Source organism: Schistocerca americana, chromosome 8 (genome assembly GCF_021461395.2).
Source record: "Schistocerca americana isolate TAMUIC-IGC-003095 chromosome 8, iqSchAmer2.1, whole genome shotgun sequence".
In the NCBI taxonomy this organism is placed as follows: Eukaryota; Metazoa; Arthropoda; class Insecta; order Orthoptera; family Acrididae; genus Schistocerca; species Schistocerca americana.
Window position 1 is genome coordinate 134,213,651 of NC_060126.1, and position 12,581 is coordinate 134,226,231.

The 12,581-nt window shown below is 38.6% G+C and overlaps 1 protein-coding gene across 1 annotated transcript in view; it reads right to left on the reverse strand.

Moving 5' to 3' along the window:
• LOC124544796 (protein still life, isoforms C/SIF type 2-like) overlaps positions 1 to 12,581 on the reverse strand; it is a 600,560-nt gene that overhangs the window by 17,516 nt on the left and 570,463 nt on the right. The window contains exon 18 of the mRNA XM_047123478.1: positions 544 to 789. Coding sequence (XP_046979434.1) covers positions 544 to 789 — 246 coding nt within the window. The remainder of the gene's footprint in view (positions 1 to 543; positions 790 to 12,581) is intronic.

Below are 12,581 nucleotides of genomic sequence, written 5' to 3' on the forward strand. Positions count from 1 at the left end.
TGAATGAGCTCTTCATCATACATTCGAGATGAAGGTCAATTTTAATCACATTGTAACATTTTTCTTTAACAGTGGGTATAGAATTCATTTACCAATGAAACAGATATGAAAAATTTAAGAAACTGAAATGAATTAAAAAATGAAATGAATCATAGAAATCCAAGGAGAAAGGAGTGTCAGACACAATAACCAGAAGAGGAAGCCAATATTACTCCATATCGTATGATCGAGCTGCAGTATAATATGTTCATACATTACATGGCAACATACACATGAAACATTACAAACTACAAACTAATTATAAATTAACAAAATATACAAATAAAATATTTTATGTAATTCACAAAATATGCCAGTAAACTGCTAAGTATATCCACATGAAATACTTTATTGACTTAAGTAAGTGCGTCTATCTGTGGTTAATGTGCAATCACTACTGCTTCTCTTACACTCATACAGTTTTGTAATTGCCAGCAAGGTAACACTGCAGGCAAGTGGGCTGTGGTAAAGTTGTAGGTGGTCTGAGCAGTTGTGACTGCTTACCTAAATCTTTAACTGTTGGTGGCTGGTAGTTCTCAGGCTGATGGGATGATTGGATCAGTCTTGCTTGGCTTCCAGTGCTTCCTGCTGAGAGGGTTGACGTAGAACTCAGAGTAAGGTGATTTGGTGTTCTCCCTAGAGTCGACTTCCCTTTCGCTGTTGCAACTAGGCTTGAATCCTCTTCTCCCTCAGACTTTGTTCCTGGATCCAAATCATGCTGTTTGCCACTACCTTTTTCATGACTTTCATCTGCAACATAACATAATCGTAAAATGTTGTATTATATTGGATTTTTTGTCAAAGATTCATAGCCACTGTTGTACGTATTGTTTCAAGAAAGGCTTTTAATACAATATATGTGCTGTATTACTGGTACAATACATTTTGCAGATAGCCAGACTGAACCGACAATGGGAAGTTCAAGATCAGCACAAATGGGAGAACCTGCAGGGATCATATGTTGCATGCCGACTCGAAGAGGCGACATCACAAGTGATCAAACTGTCTGCTGTTGCTGCTGCTGCTGCTGCTGATGATGATGATGAGGATGATGATACTGTGCACAGTTTCACACTCCATTGTTTCATAGAATTTCTTTTGGCGCAGTGCACTAAAAAGTACTTCTTCTGAAGAAGAAGAGAGCAGTAGAACTCGTGTGAAAAGTCGATGACAACACACATTGCAGTGGCATTTTTAAGGGTCTTGGAATTCTTACACTCTCAATCTGATACATTTATGCCTTAATGATATTTGTGCTAATAATAAATATCAGTTTCAGCTGATCTGTGATAATGCACTGTCATGATACAATTCACAAAAGTAATTTTCCTGTAGATGCACACACACACACACACACACACACACACACACACACACACACACACACACACACACACACACAACACAAACACAACCCCCCCCCCCCCCCCCCACACACACACACACAAATCATACCTCTGTAGCCACTCTTTCTATGAATTATATGACTATCTGATTCTGTTACCTACTTGGCAAGTAGTACTGTTCACAGTAAAGCTGTTTGATAATTAATAATGTATTGTAATAACTTTGTATATACAATTTTTGCCTCATGGTGACTGGGTGTTGTGTGATGTCCTTAGGTTAGTTAGGTTTAAGTAGTTCTAGCGGACTGATGACCATAGATGTTAAATCCCATAGTGCTCAGAGCCATTTGAACCATTTTTGTATATACAATTTTAGATAACTATTTATGAATGCATGCTTTCATGGTGATATCCATTAATAGAATGTTATTAGGTTTCAAGCCACGTCAAGTGGCTAACTATTTAGTGTTCGATGCAGCTTTAAACTCAAAAGTATTTTATTATTTTAATTGCAGATTTGAAAATTATTAATGTAACCAAATTATTAATCCATTAATATCTGAATAAATTTCTAGATGAAAGACAAAAATCAAAAACTGTGGTGTGTTAGAGGTACCCAAAACACTCAGGAGAATGCAGCACTTGTCGGAAGCATTGGTAGCTCCACACAAAATCAGCATCTACTGGCACTGGCACTCAAAAACAGTTAACTTTCCAGTTATTAGCACAGCAGTGGTATGATGCAAATTCATGACATTCAGCATGAAGGGGTAATGTTACCAGGTAAATATCAGGCTACCAATAGCAGCTACTGAATTTTGTCACACAGAATCTGGAATCAAGTACCAGTTATGAACTAACACTTCACACTGAAGCCATGTTTACTGACCATGCATGAGGTACGCACAGAACTTTGTTGCATGTCTCAGCAGAAGGTGCTTTTTTTTGTACTTACATAGAATGTTGTAGTAAAATGCACCAATCCATAAATAAGTCAGTCACAGAACCTTCCAGAAATTATAAGTGTTAAATGATAAATAACTTTAGGAGACATCAATCAAACCAGTATAATCCACAAGTTGTTGGAAAGTGGCTATAACCACTGTGCCACAGTAGATGATCTACGCCACATGGCAACGGAACTGAGCAAATAGCAAATTTTTCAACATATCACCTCCTTTCTGATTTGATATGTTAAGTTTGAATGCCGAAGATTAGATGGGTAGATCACATAACTAATGAGGAGGTATTGAATAGAATTGGGGAGAAGAGGAGCATGTGGCACAACTTGACTAGAAGAAGGGATCGGTTGGTAGGACACGTTCTGATACATTGAGGGATCACCAATTTAGTATTGGAGGGCAGCATGGAGGGTAAAAATCGTAGAGGGAGACCAAGAGATGAATACACTAAGCAGATTCAGAAGGATGTAGGCTGCAGTAGGTACTGGGAGATGAAGAAGCTTGCACAGGATAGAGTAGCATGGAGAGCTGCATCAAACCAGTCTCAGGACTGAACACAACAACAACAACAACAACAACAACATGTTAAATTTAGCTGGTATATGCATGAATAGCATTAAGCAGTTTGTAAGTTCCCTTCTTGATGGGCTCTATGGACATGATGAATGTAAAAGGTGACATAATTATTAGAGTACCTCACTCAGTCACTGTGCCATTTAGTAGCCTGTAGATAGCCACCATATAAACAGCCACACAAACAAATTAAAAAAAAAAAAGTGACTCATTCTGGAAAAAGTTGATACTTCGGAACTATTAATGGAGCATAAGATTAGCTAACTGAATGCATTAGCAGATTGGGTTCTACAAACTATGCTGAGTGCATTCTTTGATTTGTTGTTGTGATGACTGACTGTTTAAGCTAGTAGTTATGTTAGAATTTGGATCAGAACTGTCAGATCAAAGAAAAAATTTACTGAAGATCTAAATAGGTACACGCAGCTTACACTGTTCAGATTCATTACATGTGATTATTCATAGAGAAGCAGGAAAGTATTACAGTCTACAGCAGATATGAACAATTTCAGTACAAAAGTCAGTCTCAAAATACACTCATGTTCATAATTAGGGATAATTGCACAATGTGGTGGCACACAACATGGCACTACACAAAATGGTGCTAATAGCATAGGCACATAGGGAACATACACAACACAGATCTGGAAGTCCACAGTATCGGTGATAAGTTGAAAAAACCGTACCGAAACAAATCTGCTACAAAACACCACTGTTTCCTGCACAAGTAACCTGACATCAATATGGGATATGATCACCATGCACATGTACATAGGCTGCACAATGGGTTGGTATACTCTGGATCAGGTGTTCGAGCAGCTGCTGGGGTAAAGCCTCTCATTCTTGCACCAGTGCCTGTAGGAGCTCCTGAAGTGTTGTAGGGGTTTGAAGACGTGCAGCAATGTGTTGTCTGAGAGCATCCCAGATGTGCTCAATGGGGTTTATGTCTGGAGAACAGGCAGGCCACTCCATTTGCCTGATATCTTCTGTTTCAAGGTACTCCTCCATGATGGCAGCTCGGTGGGGCAGTGCATTATCATCCATCAGGAAGAAGTTGGGACCCACTGCACCACTGAAAGGTGGACATACTGGTGCAAAATGACGTCCCGCTATGTCTGACCTGTCACAGTTCCTCAGTCAAAGACATGCAGGGGTGTACGTGCACCAATCACAATCCCACCCCACCCCATCAACCAAGACCTCCATACAGGTCCCTTTCAAGGACATTAAGGGGTTGGTATCTGGTTCTTGGTTTATGCCAGATGAAAACCCAGTGACAATCACTGTTCAGACTACACCTGGACTCGTCTGTGAACATAACCTGGGACCACTGTTCCAATGACCATGTACTGTGTTCTTGCCACCAGGCTTTACGGGCTCTCCTGTGACCAGGGGTCAGTGGAATGCACCTTGCTAGTCTCCAAGAGAATAAACCATCTCTGTTCAGTCATCTGCAGACTGTGTGTCTGGAGACAACTGATCCAGTGGCTGTGGTAAGGTCCCAAGCAAGGCTATCTGCTGTACTCCATGACCGTCTGCGGGCACTGATGGTGAGATATCAGTCTTCTTGTTGTGTTGTACACTGTGAACGTCCCGTACTGTAGCACCTGGACATGTTCCTTGTCTGCTGGAATCGTTGCCATAATCTTGAGATCACACTTTGTGGCACACGGAGGGCCCATGCTACGACCTGCTGTGTTTGACCAGCCTCCAGTTGTCCTACAATTCTGCCCCTTATAACGTCATCAATGTGTGTTCTTTTAGCCATTTTCAACACACAGTCACCATTAGCACATCTGGAAACATCTGCACACTTACTCACTGGACTGTACTCTGACATGCACCAACGCACCTCTGCATATGTGGACTGCTGCCAGCGCCACTATGCGACGACCGCAGGTCAAATGCACCGCATGGTCATACCCCGAGGTTATTTAAACCCGAAAACTGCCCACCAGAGTGTTGTTTCACCATGTATCAGCATTATCCTTAATTTATGAGTATGAGTGTAAGATAATAAGCATTTGGGACAATATGTATCTTGTACACCACTGTCTTGGATTTGACACTAGTGGAAGCAACTTGAAATTGTCTTCCTCTGATGTGTAGGAAGTATCAAGTGTATATCTGCATCATGAGGATGAATGACTATGCAGCACACTGTTATGTTTGTGTTCTTATGCACAGGCATGGAATGAAAGGAAGCAAGTCTGCACCTGCTGAATAGCAAATGTATTGTCCATCTAATAGAGGCATTGTGAAAATCTACATCTAAATTAATGTTCATGCTCAGCAAACCACTGTGAAGTGCAAGGCTGAAGGTATGTCCCATTGTACCAGTTATTATGGTTTCTTCCCATTCCATTCACGTGTGGACTGGGGGTAGGTGATTGTTTGACAGCCTCTGTGCATGCTGTAATTATTCTAACCTTGTCCTCAAAATCCTCATGTGACTGATACATAGGTGATGTAGTATATTCCTTGAGCCATCAAAGTTGTTTCTTGAAACTTTGTTAATAGATTTTGTCGGGATATTTTACGTCTATCTTTGAGAGTTTGCAAGTTCAGTTTCTTCGGTATCACTGAAACACTCTCCCACTGCCCTTCTCTGTATACCTTCTAATATCCCCAGTTAGTCCTATTTGGTACAGATTCCACACACCTGAGCAACGTTCTAGATTGGGTCACACACCCCCTGCTTACCCAGACTGAGTCTATGTGATCATTCCATTTGATATCCCTACAAAGTATTACACTCAGGTACTTGTATGAGTTGGCCAATTCCAACCGTTACTCATTGACATTATAGTCCTAGGATACAACATTCATTTTGTTGTGAAGTGCACAGTTTTACATTTCTGAATATTTAAAGCAAGCTGCCAATCTTTGCACCACTTTGAAATCTTATCAAGATCTCACTGAATATTTATGCAGCTTCTTTCAGACAGTACTTCATTATAAATAACTGCATCATCTGCAAAAAGTCTGAAGTTACTATTAATATTGTACACAACATCATTGATATACAACATGAACAGCAAGGGTACCACCACACTTCTTTGGAGCTCACCCAAAGCTAGTTGCGTATCTGACAATGGCTCTCCATGCAAGGTAACATGCTATGTGCTCTCTAATAAAAAGTCCTCAATCAAGACACAAATTTCACGTGATACCTCATATGATGAAACTTTTGATGCTAAGCATAGTCTGTTACTGAATCAAATGCTTTTCAGAAATCAAGAAATACTGCATCTACCTGACTTCCTTGATCCAATGCTTTCAGTATGTCATGTGAGAGAAAGTATGAGCTGGGTTTCACATGATCAATGTTTGTGGAATCTGTTGCTGACTGGCATGAAGAATGTTATTCTGTTCAAGATGACTCATTATGTTTGAGCTCAGAATATGTTCTAAGATTCTACAACAAATCAATGTCACAGATATTGGACTGCACACTCTGCTGCAGAGTGAAAATCTCATTTTGGAAACAACCCCCAGGCTGTGGCTAAGCCATGTCTCCACAATATCCTCTCTTTCAGGAGTGATAGTTGTGCAAGGTTCGCAGGAGAGCTTCTGTAAAGTTTGGAAGATAGGAGACGAGGTACTGGCAGAAGTAAAGCTGTGAGGACAGGGCGTGAGTCATGCTTGGGTAGCTCTGTTGGTAGAGCACTTGCTCGTAAAAGGCAAAGGTCCCAAGTTCGAGTCTCGGTCCAGCACAGTTTTAATCTGCCATGAAGTTTCATATCAGTGTACACTTTGTTGCAGAGTAAAAATCTCATTCTGAATATTGGACTGCAGTTTTGTGGATCACTTCTATTACCCTTCTTGTAGATGAGAGTTACCTGTGCTATTTTACAACTACTGGGCACAGGTTTTTCAGAAAATGTTCAAATGTGTGTGAAATCTTATGGGACTTAACTGTTAAGGTCATCAGTCCCTAAGCTTACACACTACTTAACCTAAATTATCCTAAGGACACACACACACATCCATGCCCGAGGGAGGACTCGAACCTCCACCACACAGTCCATGACTGCAGCGCCTTAGACTGCTCGGCGAATCACGCGCGGCAGTATGGGTTTTTGTTTGAGGGATCTATGACAGATTATAATTAGAATTGGGGGCTAACTCAGTCAAAAATTCAATATAGAATCTGTCTGGAAGTTCATTGGGCCTTGGCACTTTATTTATTTCTAACAATTTCAGCTGTTTCTCAATACTACTGACACTAATACCAATTTCACTCATCTTTCAGGTTGTATGAGGACTAAATTGATGCAATTTTCCTGGGTTTTTCCTTCATAAAGGAACATTAGAAAACAGAATTAAGCATTTTAGTTTTTGTTTTGCTACCCTCAATTTCAGTTCCTGCCTCATTCACTATGCACTGGATACTAACTTTGCTGCCACTAAGAGCCTTTACTTGTGGCCACAAATGTTTGGGAATTGTGAAGGCTGTTCGACAGTCTTCTGCTATGGTAGTCACTGAAGCTTTCATGATTTGGCTTCTTGACAGCCAAACATGTTTCATTTAGGATCTCTTTATCTATAGTCCTCTGCTTTGTTCTACATCTATTATGCAGTAGTCACTGTATGTTTAGAAATTTCTTTGCAGTGACTGTATACCAAGGAGGGTCTCTCCCATTATGAACTGTTCTACTGGATAAATATCTATCCAGAGTGTGGTCAATTATTCTTTTAAACTTGCACCACAGTTCATCTACATGCTTTGGCTCTGTGCTGAAATTTTCAAGTTTCTCATTGAAATATGACACTCCCAATTTTTTCCTATTTTATTGAACACACTTATCTTCATGTCTGTATTAGTTGCCCTTTGTGTTTTTGTATTCATTGTTGTTATAACTGCCTCATTGTCACTACCAATTTCGATATGGACATCCTCAAAGAGGTCAGGTCTATTTGTTGCCATTAGATCCAATATATTTCCACCATGAGTGGGGTTCTGAACTATCTGTCCTAGGCAGGTTTCAGAGAAGGCATTTAGTAATGTATCACAGGATGTCTTATTATAATGCCAACCACTAACAAAACTGTGATTTCCCCAACTGGTTAATGGATGATTAAAGTCTCCACCAATGATTACAGTATGATTGGGAAACTTACACACAAGCAAACTGAGATTTTCTCAAAAGTTTTCAATTACCTCAAGATATGGGTCTGGTGGTTGGTGACAGAAGGATCCAATTACCATTTTATGCCATCACTGATAGTGAGTCTTGCCCAAGCAATCCCACATGCAGCTTCAGTTTCTGTCTTGGTAGATTTGAGTTTCTTGTTTACTGTGACAAATACACCACTTTAATTTCCCATTAGCCTTTCTTTCAATATAATATTAAATTTTCCCCAAACATTTCATTGGTATCAATTTTAGTTTTCAACCAGCATTCTGTTCCTAATATTATGTGAGCTTCACTGCTTTTTAGGAACACTTCAAACTGTCACTTTGTTGAGAATATTTTGGCACGTAACTATTAGGATTTTAATACTCTCACCTGTGGGAGGCATTTCTTTCAATCTTACACTGGTACTTGTGGGTTTCCTACAGCTATCATTACATGGATTTTATGGAGAGTCACCTAATTTTTTTTTTTAGACAAAACAAAAAAGCCCTGTGTGCACCCCACACACAGATGGCTACCTGGGTAGCAGCCTCTGATGTGTAGTGCACATCTGACCCATTTAGGGGCAACCTACAGTTCTCAACCCTATGGCACAACTCCAGGAAGTTGTAGCCTAACTTGTCACAGAACTTTCAACAACTCTTGTTCGGTCCTTCCAATCAACTCAGAACCAAAGGCCATAATCAGTTCTCGAGACAATGATTTAAATTGTGAGCTCTTTTGAAACTCGATGGGCAAGGCTAGTCTTCTCAACCTTCTCTGTCAGATGCTGCAATGATTCAAGTATGACCTCGAAGTCCAGACGACAAGCATAATTTTTTCCAATGTGTGTCACAATCTGCAGTTGCTTGCACTCTGTTCCCTCAATGGCTTCTAGAATAGCCTCTTCAACATGTTAATGAGGCCCCCAGGTATACACACTGAGTGTGCTTTGTATCCTATTCTGTCTCTTACTCCCATTTTCCTAAGCAGCACCATCATTTGCTGTATGCTTGAACTGCCAATGATGTTTGGGATGTGGCTCAACATTCTTCTCCCATAAGGATTGGAACACTCTACCTTCAGGTCAAGGACCGTAAAAGTAGGACGTTAGTGATGGAGGAGAAATTAACAACACTAAAAAAGATGGAATAAATCAATATTAGCCACATACTACTATCTACCTTTGCTCAGAGCCACAATGAATTTAATAGCATTTGCTGCACCTTAACACCAGTTTAAGCAATCTCTCTTCAGATAATGAAATTATCTGATCATCTGTGTGGTCCATGACAACATCTGGAGCCATAATAAACCCTCTAGTTGATCATTTGAGACTGGTTAAAAATGTACATTGGCCCAAAACTCAAAATCAGATGTCTGCATATCACGGGACGTGGTTTTGTCATTAAGTATGCACTTCACAAATTAACTCAACACTTCAGATTGCCTCCAGTTCCTCTCTGTATCTTCCTAAGTCCACAGAAAAGAAGATTAAATTTTAAAGACCCATCAGTGATGAGGAATTGGAGTCACAGCACAAGCACAGACAGAGGAAGGATGGGAAAGGAAATTGGCAATGTCCTTTTCAGGGAAACATTCACAAGACTTTCCTTCATGGCATAGGGAAACTATGGAAAACTTAAATCTAGATGGCTGGACTGGGATTTGGACCAGCATCCTCTTGAATGTACATCCTGTGTCTTGCTACTATGCTATCTTACTCAATCCAAATTTAAAGAAGCTTTCTTATCACGTTGTGAAGCTACAAATCTTTAAGGAATGAGCATCCTGGAGAGTTTAATTTCACCACAACCTCAAAGTTTTAAAAGAGTGAAAAAATTTCACTCTTGGTGGACTATATGCTTTGATTATCACATGTAATGAAGATCTAGTGGCAAGTTGAAATTTAGACTCTTATCACTGAGGTACATTTGAGGGGCTAAACTGGAACAGAAGTCAGGTGTTATGGTTTGAGTCTGGCAAATAGTTTTAATTTGCCACATATGATAAAAAATGTGCATGCTTCTGCAAGATTAAAACAGTTTCATCATCCTGCTTGAAGTGTTTACCAGACAAAATGGTCATACAATTTTCGAATCAGGAAGCATTGATTCAGTTTTATAAATTAGTCCACACACTTTTCAAGGTCACCTGTGATGACTGAATGTTGCAAATATCTGTTCACCCACTCTTATGCACAAAGACCAGTATGAACACTGCCTTTTATACCCCCTTTACAATGAGTAAAAAACAGAGATCTGCAGCAAATTCCACAAAAGTTGATATTTTCGACTGCAAAAAGTTCATCACATCTCACTTTTTGCAGTGAGAGGGACTTTCATCTGTCTTTACTTGCTGTGTAGAGATATTCATAGTGTACACTACACTAGACAAGTCTCTTTATGATTACACAGAACAAGTAACTAGCTCCCATGAAACAGATGTGCAGGATCTTTCCATGGTCAAAAATGACCAACAAAACAATGGGAAACAGAAAAAGAAATGTGGTACAGAAATCAGCTGCTTTAACTCATTCTTGTAAATTTTATACATTTACTTTTGGCATTAACTATTTTAAATATGTTATTACAATGAACCTGTTCTGATTGTAAGTGTAAGTACTATGAAAATGGCTTTTAAAATAAAAAAAATCTACAACTGGTCATTGCTAAAATTGCTCTTTGTTTACTAAAATCCTGCTATAGTGAGAAAACAGAAAAGAATGCACATCATGCCTACTCACAATTTCACCTTAAATAGAGGGTCACATTTTGAGTTATTCTAAAGCTCATCTATGCCTACTTTCATTCTCACCTTAAATATGGAGTCACACTTTGGAGCAACTCCAAAGCAAACTGCAAAATAGGGTCATTAGAATCATATTATGAAGCTAACCTAGAGACTCATGTAAACCACTATTTAAGGTATCTGACATTCCTCCTTTATCATGTATGTACATTATGGGAACCCTTATATCCTTTATGATCAATGTAATGAGTATGGACAGTAGATCGCAAAGAAAACTGTGGTAGTTATGTTCACTTTGGCAGACAAAGCAAAAACTTATATATGACCTAAATCAACACATCCCTGTGCCAAAGTGGTACTTTTCACATGGGAGTTAAACTTCATAACAAAATTCCTGAACATATAAAATCATTTACTGAGGAAAAAACCTTTGGTAAATCGTTTATAGCATCACTGCTTTTACTCTACTGAAATACTTAATGTATGAAGTGTACTATTCATAATTTTAAGCAAATTTGCACAGGAACCACTTTCACCTGTATATTTATAAACTGACTTGGCCAATGGATTATGCATAAACTGTTTTTGTAGGCAACAGGACCAATAAAATAGAGTATAACGCTCTTTTCAAGCAGTTGAACAGCGAAACTATGCCCTGCTCTTAGGTACATATACAATCTATATTTAACTGTTACTTAAATTTAGAGTGTTCACTATCAATTACAACACCAGTTAAATTGTTAATTCTCATTAGTCTTCTCATTCCCCAGCATCATTCTATTTACACCTAAATACATTTCAGTAAGTAAGGATGTTAGGGTAACACTTTGATATGTAACAGAAAATCTGTTTGGTGCGTGTTAGTAGGATGTCTTTCACATTACAAGTACCTGTGAGGGCAACCTTTCTGGAGTCCAGACCAAATAAGGTGGCCAGAGATCTAGAAGGAAAAACCTGAAAGTTTTGAGAAAATAGACAAAATAATATACAGAGAAGATAAAAACTAAAATTACTTTCTTTTTATGTATGTGTTTGTAATAACATTTATTTGCAGTGTGGAACTACTATAAATTTTATTCTGCGGGCTCTTACAGATTTTGCTTTTCTTTTTCCTTTCTCCACTGTCAGAACAACAAAAAATTTTAAAAATGTTTAATGTATTTTTGTAAATAATTAACATTATACCTATGCATACTCTCATTTCTTATAATATGAATTCTTCATTGTCATCTATGATATAGTATTGTATGTATATAGTATCATCACTGGGGAATGATCCAATACCAAGTAAATAACTATAAAATTAATAGATATTATTGCATTCTATGCAGGTCCTAACATGTCTGTTTGTTGACACATATGTCAAATTAAAAAAGCAGTCAATGCAGAAATGTTCTTCACCCACATGAATATGCAATTAAGTATTTTCATTGACGATGCCTGAAATTTACTTTGTGCACCAATACATTTATAGGGCTTTGAGGTTACAATCTACATGTGTATAACTTAGCTGCATTATATCATATTTTATGTATCATTTGACAATGACTCAGAAGACAAAACAAGGCTGTAGTAAATTTGTACTTTTGACTGCCAGCAGAATCAGGTATCTAACTTCAACACATTCCAAGTGGCTGTGAAAACCACTGTAAAGAAACTATTGAATTTACATCATTCTCTAAGAACTATGTAAAATGTAAATAGATGTGTATTACTGTTCAAGAAGATCTAGTCATCTCTCCATACACATATATGTGCAGGAATGATATATACCACAATACTGAATGATT